The 23097-nt window shown below is 47.4% G+C and overlaps 1 protein-coding gene across 1 annotated transcript in view; it reads left to right on the top strand.

Annotated features, from left to right (window-relative positions):
- The window catches only part of phactr1 (phosphatase and actin regulator 1), a 523423-nt gene that overhangs the window by 429639 nt on the left and 70687 nt on the right, over positions 1–23097 (top strand). The window contains exon 11 of the mRNA XM_070879882.1: positions 9219–9280. Coding sequence (XP_070735983.1) covers positions 9219–9280 — 62 coding nt within the window. The remainder of the gene's footprint in view (positions 1–9218; positions 9281–23097) is intronic.

The raw sequence follows: 23097 nt of genomic DNA, 5'->3' as shown, positions 1-23097 counted from the left end.
TCTATAAGTGTCAAGAAAGAATGATAGAGGAATGAAATGTACACTTTCTTTCCTGAAATGCTTCCTGAAAAGTACAGCTAACTGAGAGAAAGCATCACTTCACCTTTAAATGTCAGATGCTATGGGCTCAGACAACAGTGGGTGCCAGAGTGCTAATAAACCAGAAAGAGCTGGAAGGCCCCAAGTTACATCCCTTCTCTAAGTTGAGTTTACTAATTTCAGCTATGCCTTTTTCAGATGCTGCAATTAGCCTTAGTGTCCCTGGGCTAGGAATCAGGGAAATCAGACTGGTTATCACACTTCTGATCACCACCTAGTGACTCATTTTGGAAAGTACATACATGTGCATGTCAAATGAGAAAAGGATCAGGCTCAGTTGTGACCCCAATGGTGAGTTGTCAACATCTGGACAACTGCACTATATCATCGGAGAGAGGAAAGGAGAAAATGGGCAAAAAGTCAACATGGACTGTGGAGCCGAAAGCATTATATATATGAAGGACTACAAGATGAACAGGCAGCAGAAAGCCATAAGACCAACAATCATTGATGAGTTTTCAGGCAAATGTGCACTGATGAATTTCATGATTAACATGTAGAAAGATATTTGCGGGTGCAGTGGATCAATACACTCTCCACTTGTCCATGGGACCTGGGTTCAAATGCAGCAAAGTTTGCTCAATGAGGTTCTCCTCCTTGTCAGCTGCAAAGGTCACTGGCACTTATGCTGCATCCTGGAGACAACTTGAGACCTGCTTTCTTTATCACCTGTGATCAGATGCTCCATTTGGCTCTAGGCATCTGTTGAAAGATAGTTGATGCAACACTGGGTGCAATGTTTTGGATATAGTCTTTACACTGCTCTGCATACCTCAAGCTGAATTGTTATCTGAAATTTTTGAAATATGCATAGACTGTCCATGCCTCAATCTTCAGACACCACCATGTGGTGTCGAAGTTGAAATGGATACATTAGTCTGTTCAAGATTAAGACAATGGCAGGTTGAATACCATGCCTTGTCTGAGCACAAACTGATATCTGTCATTTATATCAGTTGCCCATTAGACAGGAGGTTTGTACAACGCCCCTATAAACAACAGCAGTGTGGACCTGTACAACGCCCCTATAAACAACAGCAGTGTGGACCTGTACAACGCCCCTATAAACAACAGCAGTGTGGACCTGTACAACACCCCTATAAACAAGAGTAGTGTGGATCTGTACAACGCCCCTATAAACAACAGCAGTGTGGACCTGTACAACACTCCTATAAACAACAGCAGTGTGGACCTGTACAACACCCCTATAAACAACAGCAGTGTGGACCTGTACAACACCCCTATAAACAACAGTAGTATGGATCTGTACAACACTCCTATAAACAACAGTAGTGTGGACCTGTACAACACCACTATAAACAACAGTAGTGTGGACCTGTACAACGCTTCTATAAACAACAGCAGTGTGGACCTGTACAACGCCCCTATAAACAACAGCAGTGTGGACCTGTACAACACCCCTATAAACAACAGTAGTGTGGATCTGTACAACACTCCTATAAACAACAGTAGTGTGGACCTGTACAACGCCCCTATAAACAACAGCAGTGTGGACCTGTACAACGCCCCTATAAACAACAGCAGTGTGGACCTGTACAACGCCCCTATAAACAACAGCAGTGTGGACCTGTACAACACCCCTATAAACAACAGTAGTGTGGATCTGTACAACGCCCCTAAAAACAACAGCAGTGTGGATCTGTACAACGCCCCTAAAAACAACAGCAGTGTGGACCTGTACAACACTCCTATAAACAACAGCAGTGTGGACCTGTACAACACCCCTATAAACAACAGCAGTGTGGACCTGTACAACACCCCTATAAACAACAGTAGTATGGATCTGTACAACACTCCTATAAACAACAGTAGTGTGGACCTGTACAACACCCCTATAAACAACAGTAGTGTGGACCTGTACAACGCTTCTATAAACAACAGTAGTGTGGACCTGTACAACGCCCCTATAAACAACAGCAGTGTGGACCTGTACAACGCCCCTATAAACAACAGCAGTGTGGACCTGTACAACGCCCCTATAAACAACAGCAGTGTGGACCTGTACAACACCTCTATAAACAACAGTAGTGTGGATCTGTACAACGCCCCTAAAAACAACAGCAGTGTGGACCTGTACAACACTCCTATAAACAACAGCAGTGTGGACCTGTACAACACCCCTATAAACAACAGCAGTGTGGACCTGTACAACACCCCTATAAACAACAGTAGTATGGATCTGTACAACACTCCTATAAACAACAGTAGTGTGGACCTGTACAACACCCTTATAAACAACAGCAGTGTGGACCTGTACAACACCCCTATAAACAACAGCAGTGTGGACCTGTACAATGCCCCTATAAACAACAGCAGTGTGGACCTGTACAAAACTCCTATAAACAACAGCAGTGTGGACCTGTACAACACTCCTATAAACAACAGTAGTGTGGACCTGTACAACACCCCTATAAACAACAGCAGTGTGGACTTGTACAACGCTTCTATAAACAACAGTAGTGTGGACCTGTACAACACCCCTATAAACAACAGCAGTGTGGACCTGTACAACACCTCTATAAACAACAGCAGTGTGGACCTGTACAACACCCCTATAAACAACAGCAGTGTGGATCTGTACAACACCCCTATAAACAACAGCAGTGTGGATCTGTACAACACCCCTATAAACAACAGCAGTGTGGATCTGTACAACGCTCCTATAAACAACAGCAGTGTGGACCTGTACAACGCTCCTATAAACAACAGCAGTGTGGACCTGTACAACGCCCCTATAAACAACAGCAGTGTGGATCTGTACAACACTCCTATAAACAACAGCAGTGTGGACCTGTACAACACCCCTATAAACAACAGCAGTGTAGACCTGTACAACGCTCCTATAAACAACAGCAGTGTGGACCTGTACAACGCCCCTATAAACAACAGTAATGTGGACCTGTACAACACCCCTATAAACAACAGCAGTGTGGACCTGTACAACGCCTCTATAAACAACAGCAGTGTGGACCTGTACAACGCCCCTATAAACAACAGCAGTGTGGACCTGTACAACGCTCCTATAAACAACAGCAGTGTGGACCTGTACAATGCTCCTATAAACAACAGCAGTATGGACCTGTACAACGCTCCTATAAACAACAGCAGTGTGGATCTGTACAACGTCTCTATAAACAACAGCAGTGTGGACCTGTACAACGCCCCTATAAACAACAGCAGTGTGAATCTGTACAACACCCCTATAAACAACAGTAGTGTGGACCTGTACAACACCCCTATAAACAACAGCAGTGTGGACCTGTACAACACCCCTATAAACAACAGCAGTGTGGACCTGTACAACACCCCGATAAACAACAGCAGTGTGGACCTGTACAACACCCCTATAAACAACAGCAGTGTGGATCTGTACAACGCCCCTATAAGCAACAGCAGTGTGGACCTGTACAACGCTCCTATAAACAACAGCTGTGTGGACCTGTACAACGCCCCGATAAACAACAGCAGTGTGGACCTGTACAACGCTTCTATAAACCACAGCAGTGTGGACCTGTACAACACCCCTATAAACAACAGCAGTGTGGACCTGTACAACGCTTCTAAAACAACAGCAGTGTGGACCTGTACAACACCCCTATAAACAACAGTAGTGTGGACCTGTACAACGCCCCTATAAACAACAAGTGTGGACCTGTACAACGCTTCTATAAACCACAGCAGTGTGGACCTGTACAACACCCCTATAAACAACAGTAGTGTGGACCTGTACAACGCCCCTATAAACAACAACAGTGTGGACCTGTACAACGCTTCTATAAACCACAGCAGTGTGGACCTGTACAACACCCCTATAGACAACAGCATTGTGGACCTGTACAACACTTCTATAAACAACAGCAGTGTGGACCTGTACAACGCCCCTATAAACAACAGTAATGTGGACCTGTACAACGCTCCTATAAACAACAGCAGTGTGGACCTGTACAACGCCCCTATAAACAACAGAAGTGTGGACCTGTACAACGCTTCTATAAACAACAGCAGTGTGGACCTGTACAACGTCTCTATAAACAACAGCAGTGTGGACCTGTACAACGCCCCTATAAACAACAGCAGTGTGAATCTGTACAACACCCCTATAAACAACAGTAGTGTGGACCTGTACAACACCCCTACCTATAAACAACAGCAGTGTGGACCTGTACAACACCCCTATAAACAACAGCAGTGTGGACCTGTACAATGCCTCTATAAACAACAGCAGTGTGGACCTGTACAACACCCTGATAAACAACAGCAGTGTGGACCTGTACAACACCCCTATAAACAACAGCAGTGTGGATCTGTACAACGCCCCTATAAGCAACAGCAGTGTGGACCTGTACAACGCTCCTATAAACAACAGCTGTGTGGACCTGTACAACGCCCCTATAAACAACAGCAGTGTGGACCTGTACAACGCTTCTATAAACCACAGCAGTGTGGACCTGTACAACACCCCTATAAACAACAGCAGTGTGGACCTGTACAACGCTTCTATAAACAACAGCAGTGTGGACCTGTACAACGCCCCTATAAACAACAACAGTGTGGACCTGTACAACGCTTCTATAAACCACAGCAGTGTGGACCTGTACAACACCCCTATAAACAACAGCAGTGTGGACCTGTACAACGCTTCTATAAACAACAGCAGTGTGGACCTGTACAACGCCCCTATAAACAACAACAGTGTGGACCTGTACAACGCTTCTATAAACCACAGCAGTGTGGACCTGTACAACACCCCTATAAACAACAGCAGTGTGGACCTGTACAACACCCCTATAAACAACAGCAGTGTGGACCTGTACAACACCCCTATAAACAACAGCAGTGTGGATCTGTACAACACCCCTATAAACAACAGCAGTGTGGATCTGTACAACACCCCTATAAACAACAGCAGTGTGGATCTGTACAACGCTCCTATAAACAACAGCAGTGTGGACCTGTACAACGCTCCTATAAACAACAGCAGTGTGGACCTGTACAACGCCCCTATAAACAACTGCAGTGTGGATCTGTACAACACTCCTATAAACAACAGCAGTGTGGACCTGTACAACACCCCTATAAACAACAGCAGTGTAGACCTGTACAACGCTCCTATAAACAACAGCAGTGTGGACCTGTACAACGCCCCTATAAACAACAGTAATGTGGACCTGTACAACATCCCTATAAACAACAGCAGTGTGGACCTGTACAACGCCTCTATAAACAACAGCAGTGTGGACCTGTACAACGCCCCTATAAACACCAGCAGTGTGGACCTGTACAACGCCCCTATAAACAACAGCAGTGTGGACCTGTACAACGCCCCTATAAACAACAGCAGTGTGGATCTGTACAACGCACCTATAAACAACAGCAGTGTGGACTTGTACAACGCCCCTATAAACAACAGCAGTGTGGACCTGTACAACACTCCTATAAACAACATTAGTGTGGACCTGTACAACGCTCCTATAAACAACAGTAGTGTGGACTTGTACAAAGCTTCTATAAACAACAGCAATGTGGATCTGTACAACGCCCCTATAAACAACAGTAGTGTGGACTTGTACAACGGCCCTATAAACAACAGCAGTGTGGACCTGTACAGCGCCCCTATAAACAACAGCAGTGTGGACCTGTACAACGCTCATATAAACAACAGTAGTGTGGACCTGTACAACGCTCCTATAAACAACAGTAGTGTGGACTTGTACAACGCTTCTTTAAACAACAGCAGTGTGGACCTGTACAACACCCCTATAAACAACAGCAGTGTGGACCTGTACAACGCTTCTATAAACAACAGCAGTGTGGACTTGTACAACGCCCCTATAAACAACAGCAGTGTGGACCTGTACAACACCCCTATAAACAACAGCAGTGTGGACCTGTACAACACCCCTATAAACAACAGCAGTGTGGACTTGTACAACGCCCCTATAAACAACAGTAGTGTGGACCTGTACAACGCTTCTATAAACAACAGCAGTGTGGACCTGTACAACACCCCTATAAACAACAGTAGTGTGGACCTGTACAACACCCCTATAAACAACAGCAGTGTGGACCTGTACAACACCCCTATAAACAACAGCAGTGTGGACCTGTACAACACCCCTATAAACAACAGCAGTGTCGACCTGTACAACACCCCTATAAACAACAGCAGTGTGGACCTGTACAACACCCCTATAAACAACAGCAGTGTGGACCTGTACAACGCCCCTATAAACAACAGCAGTGTGGACTTGTACAACGCTTCTATAAACAACAGCAGTGTGGACCTGTACAACGCCCCTTTCAACAACAGCAGTGTGGACCTGTACAACGCTTCTATAAACAACAGCAGTGTGGACCTGTACAACACCCCTATAAACAACAGCAGTGTGGACCTGTACAACACCCCTATAAACAACAGCAGTGTGGACCTGTACAACGCCCCTGTAAACAACAGCAGTGTGGACCTGTACAACTCCCCTATAAACAACAGCAGTGTGGATCTGTACAACACCACTATAAACAACAGCAGTGTGGACCTGTACAACACTCCTGTAAACAACAGCAGTGTGGACCTGTACAACACTCCTATAAACAACAGCAGTGTGGACCTCTACAACACTCCTATAAACAACAGCAGTGTGGACCTGTACAACGCCCCGATAAACAACAGCAGTGTGGACTTGTACAACGCTTCTATAAACAACAGCAGTGTGGACCTGTACAACGCCCCTATAAACAACAGCAGTGTGGACCTGTACAACACCCCTATAAACAAAAGCAGTGTGGACTTGTACAACGCTTCTATAAACAACAGCAGTGTGGACCTGTACAACACTCCTATAAACAACAGTAGTGTGGACCCGTACAACACCCCTATAAACAAAAGCAGTGTGGACCTGTACAACGCCCCTATAAACAACAGCAGTGTGGATCTGTACAACGCCCCTATAAACAACAGCAGTGTGGACCTGTACAATGCCCCTATAAACAACAGCAGTGTGGACCTGTACAACGCTCCTATAAACAACAGCAGTGTGGACCTGTACAACGCCCCTATAAACAACAGTAGTGTGGACCTGTACAACGCTTCTATTAACAACAGTAGTGTGGACCTGTACAACACCCCTATAAACAACAGCAGTGTGGACTTGTACAACGCTCCTATAAACAACAGCAGTGTGGATCTGTACAACACCTCTATAAACAACAGCAGTGTGGACCTGTACAACGCTCCTATAACCCATTGTCAGTGTGGACCTGTACAACGCCCCTATTAACAACAGCAGTGTGGATCTGTACAACACGCCCTATAAACAACAGCAGTGTGTACTTGTACAACGCTTCTATAAACAACAGCAGTGTGGACCTGTACAACACCCCTATAAACAACAGCAGTGTGGACCTGTGCAACGCTTCTATAAACAACAGCAGTGTGGACCTGTACAACGCCCCTATAAACAACAGCGGTGTGGACCTGTACAACGCCCCTATAAACAACAGCAGTGTGGACCTGTACAACGCCCCTATAAGCAACAGCAGTGTGGACCTGTACAACACTCCTATAAACAACAGCAGTGTGGACCTGTACAACACCCCTATAAACAACAGCAGTGTGGACCTGTACAACGCCCCTATAAACAACAGCAGTGTGGACCTGTACAACGCCCCTATAAACAACAGCAGTGTGGACCTTACAACACCCCTATAAACAACAGCAGTGTGGACCTGTACAACGCCCCCATAAACAACAGCAGTGTGGACTTGTACAACGCCCCTATAAACAACAGCAGTGTGGACCTGTACAACACCCCTATAAACAACAGTAGTGTGGACCTGTACAACACCCCTATAAACAACAGCAGTGTGGACCTGTACAACGCCCCTATAAACAACAGTAGTGTGGACCTGTACAACACCCCTATAAACAACAGCAGTGTGGACCTGTACAACACTCCTATAAACAACAGCAGTGTGAACCTGTACAACACCCCTATAAACAACAGCAGTGTGGACCTGTACAACACTCCTATAAACAACAGTAGTGTGGACCTGTACAACATCCCTATAAACAACAGCAGTGTGGACCTGTACAACACCCCTATAAACAACAGCAGTGTGGACCTGTACAACACTCCTATAAACAACAGTAGTGTGGACCTGTACAACATCCCTATAAACAACAGCAGTGAGGACCTGTACAACGCCCCTATAAACAACAGCGGTGTGGACCTGTACAACGCCCCTATAAACAACAGCAGTGTGGATCTGTACAATGCCCCTATAAACAACAGCAGTGTGGACCTGTACAACGCTCCTATAAACAACAGCAGTGTGGACCTGTACAACACCCCTATAAACAACAGCAGTGTGGACCTGTACAACGCCCCTATAAACAACAGCAGTGTGGACCTGTACAACGCCCCTATAAACAACAGTAGTGTGGGTCTGTACAACGCCCCTATAAACAACAGTAGTGTGGACCTGTACAACGCTTCTATAAACAACAGCAGTGTGGACCTGTACAACACCCCTATAAACAACAGCAGTATGGACCTGTACAACGTCTCCTATAAACAACAGCAGTGTGGACCTGTACAACACCCCTATAAACAACAGTAGTGTGGACCTGTACAACGCCCCTATAAACAACAGTAGTGTGAATCTGTACAACGCCCCTATAAACAACAGTAGTGTGGATCTGTACAACACCCCTATAAACAACAGTAGTGTGGATCTGTACAATGCCCCTATAACCCATTGTCAGTGTGGATCTGTACAACACCCCTATAAACAACAGCAGTGTGGATCTGTACAATGCCCCTATAAACAACAGCAGTGTGGATCTGTACAACACCCCTATAAACAACAGCAGTGTGGATCTGTACAACGCCCCTATAACCCATTGTCAGTGTGGATCTGTACAACGCCCCTATAACCCATTGTCAGTGTGGACCTGTACAACGCTCCCCAGGGTTTAAATACATTGGTAGATGGCAACTTTTGAAAAGGAGAGATTCATCTTATTTGATTTCATTCATCAGATCTGCAGTAATTCAGCCAATGCGTTTTGAAAACAATTTATTGATTTCTCTCTTTAGCAAGAAATGAGCAAGAAGAAGAGGAGGAAAAGCGAGAAATTAAAAGAAGACTGACACGAAAGGTAAGTGTCGGCAATTTGATTTAGATCAGATGGTGCAAAAGGAATGAACATGACACAGACAGTTTTCTTATGTCACTAGGTAATACTGACTGAAACCTTTCATTTTTACATTCTTGTCCTCTTTGCTTTGAACACTCAGATTGAAGGAAAGAGTTGAGTAACTGCTCTTCAGTAATTCCAGTATAACTCTTTTGATTAAATTAAAAATGTTATGAGTTCACAAGCTCAAGTCAGAAAATTGTGCATCCAAACTTTCAATATACAGGCAAGGTTCCCACTGCCAGTGTGCACTTGTACAATGTCCCTACAACCCACTGTCAGTGTGGACCTGTACAACACCCCTATAAACAACAGCAGTGTGGACCTGTACAACACCCCTATAAACAACAGCAGTGTGGACCTGTACAACACCCCTATAAACAACAGCAGTGTGGACCTGTACAACACCCCTATAACCCATCGGCAGTGTGGACCTGTACAACGTCTCGATAACCCACCGGCAGTGTGGACCTGTCTAACCCACCGGCAGTGTGGACCTGTACAACGTCTCTATAACCTACTAGCAGTGTGGACCTGTACAACACCCCTATAACCCATCGGCAGTGTGGACCTGTACAACGTCTCTATAACCCACCGGCAGTGTGGACCTGTCTAACCCACTGTCAGTGTGGACCTGTACAATGCCGCTATAACCCACTGGCAGTGTGGACCTGCACAATGCCCCTATAACCTACCAACAGTGTGAACCTGTACAATGACCCCATAATCGTTTTGGAAAATTTCACAGTATCACACTCAAGCAGTTTCTGAATACCTTTCTTCAGTGGTCAGTCCAGACACTTCCTTAAATTTAAATTAAGTGACAAAACACAGCAAGCTAAATTGTTCAAAAACAAACAGAATGGCCCAAAAATAACTGTCGCAGGCCAACAAATGGTGCGTGCTGTTAGTTAGACTGGCCCTTGCCTGTTTAATGTTGATGATATTTTGCCCTGCCAGTTACTGGACGTGGCAGATTGAAACGGTGCAGTGCTCTCAACATGGCATCTGGGATCTGAGTGAACAGGGCAAGCAACTGTGGCTCCTTAACCAATCAGATTGAAAGATTATGAAATTAACAGCACAAGGACAGAGAAGGATGTGTAATTTAGAGCGAGTAAATTCAATGTATAATTAGATACAGAAAGATAAATAAAGAGAGAGAAAGAAAGAAACAAAAGCTGATGCTGAAAAATACTCAGCAGGTCAAGCAGCATCTGTGGAGAGAGAAATAGAGTTAACGTTTCAGGTCATTGACCCTTCTCCAGAACTGGAAAAAGTTGGAGATATAACAGGTTTTAAGCAAGTACACAGGCAGGGAAAGGGGGAAGAGAGCAAAGAACAAAAGGGAAGATCTGTGATTAAGTGAAGGGAAGGAGCGATAAATGGTGCGAGCAAAAAGGGGTGTTAATGTGACAAGTAAAGAAACAAAAGATGGGACTAGAATTGGTGAAAATGGTAATAGAAACACAGAAACATAGAAACATAGAAAATAGGTGCAGGAGTAGGCCATTCGGCCCTTCGAGCCTGCACCACCATTCAATAAGATCATGGCTGATCATTCACCTCAGTACCCCTTTCCTGCTTTCTCTCCATACCCCTTGATCCCTTTAACAATAAGGGCCATATCTAACTCCCTCTTGAATATATCCAATGAACTGGCATCAACAACTCTCTGTGGTAGAGAATTCCACAGGTTAACAACTCTCTGAGTGAAGAAGTTTCTCCTCATCTCAGTCCTAAATAGCTTACCTCTTATCCTTAGACTGTGTCCCCTGGTTCTGGACTTCCCCAACATCGGGAACATTCTTCCTGCATCTAACCTGTCCAGTCCCGTCAGAAGTTTATATGTCTCTATGAGATCCCCTCTCATCCTTCTAAACTGCAGTGAATACAGGCCCAGTCGATCCAGTCTCTCCTTATATGTCAGTCCTGCCATTCCGGGAATCCGTCTGGTGAACCTTTGTTGCACTCCCTCAATAGCAAGAACGTCCTTCCTCAGATTAGGAGATCAAAACTGAACACAATATTCCAGGTGAGGCCTCACCAAGGCCCTGTACAAGTGCAGTAAGACCTCCCTGCTCCTATACTCAAATCCCCTAGCTATGAAGGCCAACATACCATTTGCCTTCTTCACCGCCTGCTGTACTTGCATGTCAACTTTCAATGACTGATTGCACCTCCCCTTTTTCGAATCTGCCGCCATTCAGATAATATTCTGCCTTCGTGTTTTTGCCACCAACTGTCATGTATCTCACACTACTGTATATAACTGTATCTTACCATGCTATACATAACTAGATATGACCTGTAACCACATATGACCTGTAACCACAAGCATACTTTACCACCAGGGGTGCAGTTGCAGGAGACACTGCATACCTGTTCCACACAGGTATATAAAGGCAGGTCTCAGGCAAGTGTGGCACTCGAGAGCTGTGAAATAAAGGTGGAGGGCCAGAGTGACCTTGACTTCAGCATGTGCCTCGTGTAAGTCTGTACTGCAGGGTCAGGATTTTACAGTGGCGACGAGTTACGGGATCACAGAATCCACAGAATGGCTACCAATGGCTTAGATGAGAAATACAATACTGGAGACAATTGGGAGGACTTTATAGAAAGGCTCCAGCAAAACTTTGTAACCAAAGACTGGTTGGGCAATGATAAGGCAGACAAGAGAAGAGCCCATCTCTTGACCAGCTGTGGCTCGAAAACATACGCCTTAATGAAGGACCTGCTGGCATCCGAGAAACCAGCAAGCAAGTCGTTTGAGGAGTTGAGCACATTGATGAGAGACCACCTGAAGCCAGCGAGCAGCCTACACATGGCAAGACACAAGTGCCACAACTACAGATGCTGTGTGGGCCAGAGCATACCCGACTTTGTGGCGAAACTTCGGAGGCTGGCTAGTTTATGTGAGTTCTCCGATGAACTAAGAAGAGAAGTATTGAGAGACTTTTTTATTGAAGGAATCGGCCACGCAGGCATATTCCAAAAGCTTATAGAGACCAAGAACTTGACCCTAGAGGCAGCAGCACTGGTCGCACAGACATTCTTGGCAGGAGAAGAAGAAACGAGGTTGATCTATACTGCGGGTACGACAACCACCGAAACATTGGAACAAGGGGTTCACAGCGTGAAACAAGCCGCTACCCCCACACACAGACAAAGGCAGGAGAGCAGAACTTCAACAGCAGGCAGTGGCGCCAGAAGTCATCAAGGGCCACATGAATGGCCGTTCACACCTCATCAACCCACAATGCGAGCAATCAACTACAGACTGAGAGAAGCTCAAGAGAGATCAGCCAGACGCAGCGCATCCTTCGGAAACAATGGAAGCGGTCTGTGCTGGAGATGTGGGGGAAGGCACTCAACAAGGGGGTGTCGATTTCAGCATGCTGTTTGCAGAAACTGCAACTATACAGGGCATCTGGCTCACATGTGCAGAAAAACAGCAGCTCAGCTGGTATATGAATCGGAAGGGTCGGAAAGCAGACCAGAAGACGGTGTGGACAGTGCCCAGGACACCGAGGTACAACGGGTCAACACGATCAATGTCCACTGTTCTTACAACAAGACGCCTCCAATAATGATGAGGGTCCTACTCAACGGGATACCCGTCAACATGGAACTGGACACGGGAGCTAGTCAATCTCTCATGAGCGTCCAACAATTTGAACAGCTGTGGCCGCACAAAAGCAACAGACCAAAACTCACAAGGATCGACACCACCTAAGGACCTATACCAAAGAAATTGTCCCAGTCCTTGGCAGCGCCATGCTCTCAGTCACACACAAAGGGACGGTGAACCGACTTCCACTGTGGATTGTCCCCGGAGATCTCCCAGCACTGTTGGGGAGAAGCTGGCTGGCAAAACTAAATTGGAATTGGGATGATGTTCACGCCATGTCATCAGAGGAACAGACCTCCTGCTCAACAGTTCTAAGACGTTTTGAACATCTCTTTCAGCCAGGTGTGGGCACCTTCAAAGGGGCTAAAGTTAAAATCTACATCACACAGGATGCCAGACCATCACAAGGCTAGATCTGTGCCTTATGTGATGAGGGAAAAGATTGAACACGAACTGGACCGGCTTCTGCGCGAAGGCATTATCTCACCCGTGGAATTTAGCGACTCGTCCCCATCATGAAGCCTGATGGATCCGTACGAATCTGTGGGGATTACAAGTCTACAATAAACAGAGTCTCCCTACAGTACCAATACCCGCTGCCCAGAGTGGAGGACCTATTTGCCACATTGGCTGGAGGAAAACCTTTCTCGAAACTAGATCTCACATCTGTGTATATGACGCAAGAACTGACCGAAGAGTCTAAGCTACTCACCACCATCAACACACATCGAGGCCTTTTTATGTACAATCGATGCCCATTCGGCATCAGGTTGGCAGCTGCTATATTCCAGCGCAACATGGAGAGTCTGCTCAAGTCCATCCGGGGACGGTTGTGTTTCAAGATGACATAATCATCACGGGCAGGGACACCGACTCCCATCTCCGCAATTTGGAGGAAGTACTAAGTCGATTGGATTGGGTAGGCTTCAGAGTTAAGAAATCCAAGTGTCTGTTTCTCGCGCCCGAGGTTGAATTTTTGGGCAGAAGGATTGCCGCTGATGGAATCCGCCCAACAGAATCCAAAACTGAAGCAATTCGTCTGACACCCAGGCCCCGGAATGTCTCGGAACTGCGCGCCTTTCGCGGGCTACTCAATTACTTTGGGAACTTTATGCAGAACTTGAGCACGCTGCTGGAGCCTCTCCATGTGCTACTCAGAAAGGGGTGCAATTGGTTTTGTGGGGACGCCCAAGAACGCACCTTCAATAAGGCACGCAACCTTCTATGTTCCAACAGTGTTTTAGCCTTTTTTGACCCAGGTAAAAAGCTAGTTCTCACATGTCATGCGTTAGCGTACGGGGTCGGGTGTGTTTTACAGCATGTCAATGATGCGGGTAAATTACAACCCATTGCTTATGCCTCCAGGTCACTTTCGCGGGTGGAGCGCGGGTACGGTATGGTTGAGAAGGAGGCGTTTGCGTGCGTGTACGATGTCAAAAAGATGCGCCAATACCTTTTCGGGGCCAAGTACATGTTAGAAACCGACCACAAACCCCTCATGTCCCTGCTATCGAGTGCAAGGCAATAAACGGCAACGCCTCGGCGCGCATTCAGCGGTGGGCACTCATGCTGGCATCTTACGACTACACAATAAGGCACAGACCAGGCACAGACAACTGTGCCGACGCGCTTAGCAGGCTACCCCTGGCGACCACGGAAGGGTCGACGAACAGGACTGTGAGATGGTCATGGCAATCAATGCCTTTGAATCCACAGGTTTGCCCATGACAGCTCGCCAAATCAGAGCCTGGACGACCAGCGACCCCACGTTATCCTTAGTCAAAAGATGTGTTTTAACTGGCGACTGGGCAGAGGCTCACGCTGCCTGCCCCGAGGAGATCAAGCCTTTCCATAGGCGCATGCATGAACTATCACTACAGGGAGACTGCCTGATGTGGGGCAGCCGAGTAGTTATGCCCTTGCGAGGCAGAGAGGCGTTTATCCGGGCGCTCCACCGCGAGCACCCGGGGATCGTCCTTATGAAGGCCATAGCCAGATCCCACGTGGCCTGGCATTGACGCGGACTTGGAGCACCATTTGTGCCCAACTCAGTAATGCCCCCAGGGAGGCCCCCCCTAAGCCCCTGACCCTGGCCACCAAACCGTGGTCGCGGGTGCATGTAGACTATGCGGGCCCATTCATGGGCAAAATGTTCCTCGTAGTCGTCGATGCATTTTCAAATTGGATTGGGTACACTATTTTAAACTCGAGCACCAGCTCCACCACTGTGGACAGCCTTAGAACCATGTTTTCAATGCACAGAATTCCTGACATATTGGTCAGTGATAATGGTCCGTGCTTCACCAGCGCAGAATTTCAAGATTTTATAGTTGACCACGGCATAAATCACGTTAAGACGGCACCGTTCAAGCCGGCCTCCAATGGCCAGGCGGAGCGAGCAGTGCAAATCATTAAACAAGGCATGCTCAAAATCCAAGGTCCCATGCTGCAGAGCCGCCTGTCGCGACTGCTGCTGGCATACCGTCCGCCCGCGCAACTATTGATGAAACGGACCTTAAAGACTAGGCTCTCGTTAATCCTCCCAGAAATGCATGAAATTGTAGAGGCAAAGCGCTGGAAGCTAACTGAGTACCATGACCGAAATTTGAGGGGGAGGTGGAATGAGATAGGGGACAAAGTGTTTGTGCTAAACTATGGCAGGTGTCCCAAATGGCTGGCAGGGACAGTAACAGGCAAGGAAGGAAACAGGCTACTGGTTGTACAAATGGACAATGGCCAAACCTGCCGGAGGCATGTAGACCAAGTAAAAAGTAGATTCACCAACAACACTGCGGAACCAGAGGCAGACTACAATGTGGAACTCACACCACACCTGGTGGACAGACAGAGGGAACAACCTGAGGAAAGGGCAGTCTCAACAGACAGCCCAGACGAGATACCAGCAATCATACTGAACGAAACAGACAGCCCAGGCGAGATACCAGCAATCACACCGAAAGAAAAGCAGGCACCAAGGCAAACAACTGAACCACAACAAAGACGCTCCACGCGAGAGCGTAGACCACCTGAGAGACTGAATCTATAAAGACAATAAGACCTTGGGGAAGGGTGATGGCATGTATCTCACACTACTGTATGTAACTGTATCGTACCATGCTATACATGACTGTAACTAGATATGACCTGTAACCACAAGCATACTTTACCACCAGGGGTGCACTTGCAGGAGACACTGCATACCTGTTCCACACAGGTATGTAAAGGCAGGTCTCAGGCAAGTGTGGCACTCGAGAGCTGTGAAATAAAGGTGGAGGGCCAGAGTGACCTTGACTTCAGCATGTGCCTCATGTAAGTCTGTACTGCAGGGTCAGGACTTTACACCAACTTGGATAACCTCACATTTATCCACATTATACTGCATCTGCCATGCATTTGCCCACTCCCCTAACCTGTCGAAGTCACCCTGCAGCTTCTAAGCATCCTCCTCACAGCTCACACCGCCACCCAGCTTAGTGTCATCTGAAAACTTGGAGATATTACACTCAATTCCTTCATCTAAATCATTAATGTATATTATAAATAGCTGGGGTCCCAGCACTGAGTCCCGTGGCACCCCACTGTCACTGTCTGCCATTCTGAAAGGATCTGTTTATCCTGACTCTCTGCTTCCTGTCTGCCAACCAGTTCTCGATCCACGTCAGTACATTACTCCCAATACCATGTGCTTTGATTTTGCACACCAATCTCTTGTGTGGGACCTTGTCAAAAGCCTTTTGAAAGTCCAAATACACCACAGCCACTGGTTCTCCCTTATCCACTCTACGAGTTACATCCTTAAAAAATTCTAGGAGATGTGTCAAGCATGATTTCCCTTTCATAAATCCATGCTGACTTGGACCGATCCTGTCACTGCTTTCCAAATGCGCTGCTATTTCATCTTTAATAATTGATTCCAACATTTTCCCCACTTCTGATGTCAGGCTAACCCCCATTTTCCCCATTTTCTCTCTCCTTTTTTTAAAAAGTGGTGTTACATTAGCTACCCTCCAGTCCATAGGAACTGATCCAGCGTCAATAGACTGTTTGAAAATGATCACCAATGCAACCACTATTTCTAGGGTGACTTCTTTAAGTACTCTGGGATGCAGACTATCAGGCCCCAGTGATTTATCGGCCTTCAATCCCATCAATTTCTCAAACACAATTTCCCACCTAATCAGGATTTCCTTCAGTTCCTCCTTCTCACTAGACCCTCAGTCCCCTAGTATTTCCGCAAGGTTATTTATGTCTTCCTTAGTGATGACAGAACCAAAGTATTTATTCAACTGGTCTGCCATTTCTTTGTTCCCCATTATAAAGTCACCTGAATCTGACTGCAAGGGACCTACGTTTGTCTTCACTAATCTTTTTCTCTTCACATATTTATAGAAGGTTTTGCAGTCAATTTTTATGTTGCCTGCAAGCTTCCTTTCGTACTCTATTTTCCTCCTCCTAATTAACCCCTTTGTCCTCCTCTGCTGAATTCTAAATTTCTCCCAGTCCTCAGGTTTGCTGCTTTTTCTGGTCAATTTATATGCCTCTTCCTTGGATTTAACATTATCCCTAATTTCCCTTGTTAGCCAAGGTTGAGCCATCTTCCCCGTTTTATTTTTACTCCAGACAGGGATGTACAATTGTTGAAGTTCATCCATGTGATCTTTAAATGTTTGCCATTGCCTATCCACCGTCAACCCTTTAAGTATCATTCGCCACTCTATTCTAGCCAATTCATGTCTCATATATTCAAAGTTACCTTTCTTTAAGTTCAGGACCCTAATCTCTGAATTAACTGTGTCACTCTCCATCTTAATAACGAATTCTACCATATTGTGGTCACTCTTTCCCAAGGGGCCTCGCACAACAAGATTGCTAATTAGCCCTTTCTTATTACGCATCACCCAGTCTAGGATGGCCAGCCCTCTAGTTGGTTCCTCGACATATTGGTCTCGAAAACCATCCCTAATACACTCCAGGAAATCCTCCTCCACCGTATTGCTACCAGTTTGGTTAGCCCAATCCATATGTAGATTAAAGTCGCCCATGATAACTGCTGTACCTTTATTGCACGCATCCCTGATTTCTTGTTTGATGCTGTCCCAACCTCACTACTACTGTTTGGTGGTCTGTACACAACTCCCACTAGCATTTTCTGCCCTTTGGTATTCTGCAGCTCCACCCATACAGATTCCACATCATCCAAGCTAATGTCCTTCCTTACAATTGCATTAATTTCCTCTTTAACCAGCAACGCGACCACTATAGCTCTTCCACTCTTTTTCCTGTCCTCTTGTACAGCAGAGCCACCCACGGTGCCATGAATTCGGCTACTGCTGCCCTCCCCTGATGAGTCATCCCCCCCAACAGTACCCAAAACGGTGTATCTGTTTTGGAGGGGGCTGACCGCAGGGAACCCCTGCACTACCTTCCTTCCACGGCTCTTCCTGCTGGTCACCCGTCCCCTATCTGTCTGTGAAACCTTTACCTGCGGTATGACCTTCTCGCTAAATGTGCTATTCACGGCATCCTCAGCATCATTACCAACTCCTGCTGTCCGAAAAAATAAAAGTCGTGGTTATGGTCTGAAATTGTTGAACTCAAGGCTGTAAAATGCTTAATCAAACAATAAGGTGCTGTTCCTCGAGCTCCCACTGAGCTTCATTGGAGCAGTTTAGGAGGCCGAGGACAGAGAGGTTAGAATGGAAGTGGGACGGGGAATTAAAATGACAAGCGACCGGAAGCTCAGGGTCACACTTGTGGATTGAACGGCGGTATTCTGCAAAGCTGTCACCCAATCTGCATGTGGTCTCCCCAATGTAGAAGAGACCACATCGTGAGCAACGAATACAGCATACTAAATTGAAAGAAGTACATGTAAATTGCCGTTTCACCTGGAAGGAATGCATGGGGCTCTGGACAGTGGGAAGGGAGGAGGTGAAAGGGAAGATGTTGCACCTCCTGTGCTTGCACGGAAACGGGGCCAGGGGAAGGGGAGCGGGTGTTGGAGGTGATTGAAGATTGGAGCAGGATGTCACGGAGGGAACTGTCCCTTTGCAATGATGAAAGGGAGAGAAGAGGAATATGTGCTTGGTGGTAGCATCGGACTGGAGGTAGCAGAAATGGCAAAGAATGATTGTTGAATGTGGAGGCTGATGGGTGGAAGGTTAAGACAAAGGGAACCTTATTCTGGTTCTGGGAGGAAAGGGAAGGGGTGAGAGCAGAAGCGCAGTAAATGGGCCGGAAATGGTCGAGGGCCATGTCAACCACAGTGGACAGGAATCCTTTGTTGAGGAAAAAGGAAGATATATCGGAAAAACTAGTGTGGAAGGTGTCATCATCAGAACAGATGTGATGGAGGCAAAGAAACTGGGAGAAGGGAGTAGAGTCCCTACAGGAAGCGGGGTGGGAGGAAGTGTAGTCCAGGTAGCTGTGGGAGTCGGTGGCTTATAGTAGATATTGATTGATAGCCTATCCCCAGAAATGAAGATGCAGAAGTCAAGGAAGGGAAGCAAAGAGTCGGAGATGGACCATGTGAAGACGAGGGAAGGGTGGAAATTGGAAACAAAGTTGATGAAATGTTCCAGTTTGGGATGAGAACAGGAAGCGACACCAATACAGTCATTAATATAGCAGAGAAAGAGCCGAGAGATGGGACCTGTGTTGGATTGGAACAAAGAATGTTCCACATATCCCATGAAAAGGCAGGCATAGCTCGGATCCATATGGGTTCCCATAGCAACATCTTTTATTTGAAGGAAGTGAGTGGATTCAAAGGAGAAGTTGCTCAATGTAAGAACAAGTTCAGCCAGATGGAGGAGGGTGTAGTGGACGGGGACTGGTTAGGCCTCTTTTCAAGGAAGACCTTCCTGGTGGGAAATGGAAGTGTAGTGGGACTGGTCGTCCAAGGAGAAAGGAACGGTTAGGGCCAGCAAACTAGAAACTGTTAAAGTGGCAGATGGTGTTAGAAGAGTGGCAGATGCAGATGGGAAGAGACTGGACATGGGGAGAAAAAATAGTGCTGAACAGGCTGAAACATTGGGCCCAAGTTTCCACATGATTCGCGCCTGATTTTTAGGAGCAACTGGTGGAGAACGGACTATTTTAGAAATCGCAATTCTCCACATTTTTTTTCCTGCAGTTCTAGTCAGGTAGAACAGTTCTAGTTTAGAACAGAATTTTTTCTTCAAAAGGGGGCGTGTCCGGCCACTGACGCCTGATTTCAAAGTTTCCACAGTGAAAATGTACTCCAAACTAAAGTAGAATGGAGCCAGTGAAGATTTTTGCAGAACTGAAAAAACCTGTTCTACACATTAAAAAATCAGGCGCAGGTTACAAATTAGGCGTCCAGAACGAGGTGGGGGGGGAGGGGGGAAGGGAACTCATTAAATTCGACAATAAATCCTTATTTATACTTCTACAAATATTGTACAAATAAATCCAACCTGAATAAACATTTATAAGCCACGAAAAGATTAAATAAACCATCTTCCTACCTGTGTGAAAGTGCTTCAGCCAGGGAGAATGCTGCAGCCGTTTGTGCCGCTGAGCGGGAGGTGGGGGGAGAGAGAGAGAGGGGGGGGAGGGAGGGAGAGAGAGAGGAGGGGGGGGGGGAGGGAGGGAGAGAGAGGGGAGGAGGGAGAGAGAGAGGGGGGGGGAGGGAGGGAGAGAGAGAGGGGGGGGAGGGAGGGAGAGAGAGAGGAGGGGGGGGGGAGGGAGGGAGAGAGAGGGGAGGAGGGAGAGAGAGAGGGGGGGGGAGGGAGGGAGAGAGAGAGGGGGGGAGAGAGAGGGGGGGAGAGAGGGGGAGAGGGAGGGGGGGGGGAGAGGGAGGGGGGGGGAGAGGGAGAGGGGAGAGGGGGGGAGAGAGGGAGAGGGGAGGGGGGGAGAGAGGGAGAGAGAGAGGGGAGAGGGGAGGGAGAGAGAGAGGAGGGAGGGAGGGAGAGAGGGGAGAGAGAGAGAGGCAGGGAGATGGAGGGAGGGGGAGGGAGAGAGAGAGAGGGGAGGGAGAGAGAGGCAGGGAGATGGAGAGAGAGGGAGGGGGAGAGAGAGAGAGAGGGGGGGGAGAGAGAGAGGGAGGGAGGGGGGGGAGAGAGAGAGGGAGGGAGGGGGGGGCGTCGGGTCGGGGAACAGGAGCGCGGGTCGGGTCAGTGGTGGGGGGGGGAGCGGGTGTCGGGTCTCGGGGCGGGGGGGGGAGCGGGTGTCGGGTCTCGGTGCGGGGGGGGGGGAGCGGGTGTCGGGTCGGTGCGGTGGGGGGGGAGTGGGTGTCGGGTCGTCGGGATGGGTGGGGAGCGGGTGTCGGGTCGGGTCAGGCGGGGAGCAGGAGCTGGCCGTGGGAGGAGCCTGATTCACGCAGCCCCAGTGAGGCCATTGGGCCAGGGCTAGGGGCTGCGTGCTTCGGGCCCCTCCCACACAGTTCGGCGCCTGGAGCTACTGCACTTGCGTGCCGACTGTAGCGCGCATGTGCAGAGGTCCCGGCACTGTTTTCAGCGCCGGGACCTGGCTCTGCCCCCCCCACAGCTCGTGCTGGCTGCACCGAGGGCCAGAGGACCTATCGGTAGGTGCAGACTACCGAGGATTTTTTTAGGCGCCGTTTTAGGCGCGAAAAACGGGCGCCCAGCTCGGAGGGGTGCCCGTTTTTTTTCTTGTGGAAACTTGGGCCCATTGAGTCTACCTGGGCAGTCCTGTTTGTGGATCTTGGGAAGGAGGTAAACGCGGGCTGTGAAGGGTTGGGGGACTAGGAGGTTGGAGGCCATGAAGGAGAAATCTCCAGAGGAAATAAGGTCAGTGACAGTCTGGGAAGCATTGCCTTGCTGCTTGGTGGTGGGATCATCGTCTGGGGTGGGAGGTATCTTAGAGTCGCATTTAGCCTCTGCAAGGCACAGGTTAATTCGCCAAACAACAGTAGCGCCACCCTTGTCAGCAGGTTTATTGACAATGTCAGTATTGTACATGAGAGAACAGAGTGCTGCAATTCAGAGGGAGGTAGGTTAAAGTGAGTGACGGGACTAAATCAATTGAGACAGCCAGTGTTACACCAGCAGTTCCCAATGAAAAGATCGAGAGTGGGGAAGAGACCAGAGGGAGTAATCCAGGTGAATGAGATTTCTGAAGATGGGGGAACGGGTCCGCTTTGGAGGAGAAAACTGGCCATGGAGATGAAGGCGAGGGAAGAAAGATTTAGATTTATATAGCGCCTTTCACGACCACCTGACGTCTCAAAGCGCTTTACATCCAATGAAGTACTTTTGGAGTGTAGTCACTGTTGCAATGTAGGAAATGCAGCAGCCAATTTGCACACAAGCAAGCTCCCACAAACAGCAATGTGATAATGAACAAATAATGTTTCTTTTGTTATGTTGATTGAAGGATAAATATTGGCCAGTACACGAGGGATAACTCCCTTTTTCTTTTTCGAAATAGTGCCATAGGATCTTTTACGTCCACTTGAGAGAGCAGACAGGACCTCCATTTAATGTCTACACCCAAAAGATGCCACCTCCAACAGTGCAACACTCGCTCAGCACTACACTGGAGTGTCAGCCTCAATTTTTTTGTGCTCAAATCCCTGGAGTGGGATTTGAACCCACAACCTTCTGACTCAGAGCCAAGGGTGCTACCTACTGACCCACAGCTGACATTATGGCTGATCACCTATCATACTAAGTATCATGCTGAGCTCGAAACTCATTGAGATAGGGGCGTAAAAGGATGAAGTTGTGGATTTTGCTGAGGACTGATCGTTCGGGTCAGTGAGGGGGAAGATCAGAAGGGATAATGAAAACACAGCAAAGGATGAGATTGGAAGGAGGGATGGGGTCAGAGGAAAGTAGAGGGAATGAAGGATACCCTATGTTGAGAAGAGGGAAAGGAAAATTGGATTAAGTGAGAAAGAAAAAAAGAGACAGAAAGAAAAAGTAAAAAAATGTTAGTTTTATTTATTTTAAATCTCCAACAACAATTAAAACATGCAGGAATGAGACATTTGTAATAGATAAGTTTCAGTGGCAGAGAGGTTGACTGGCAAAAATTAACACTTATACCCTTGTTGAAAGGGTTCTTGAAATGACTTGACTTAACCTTCTGAGGCAAGTTTATCTCGTATCTACCGTGCAAATGCAGGAACTTCACGCTGCTAAATGCATTTGAATGGGAG

The sequence above is a fragment of the Pristiophorus japonicus genome, chromosome 5 (assembly GCF_044704955.1).
Source record: "Pristiophorus japonicus isolate sPriJap1 chromosome 5, sPriJap1.hap1, whole genome shotgun sequence".
Taxonomy (NCBI): domain Eukaryota; kingdom Metazoa; phylum Chordata; class Chondrichthyes; family Pristiophoridae; genus Pristiophorus; species Pristiophorus japonicus.
Note: the sequence above shows the minus strand (reverse complement) of the source record. Positions and strands in the feature narration are given on the sequence as shown.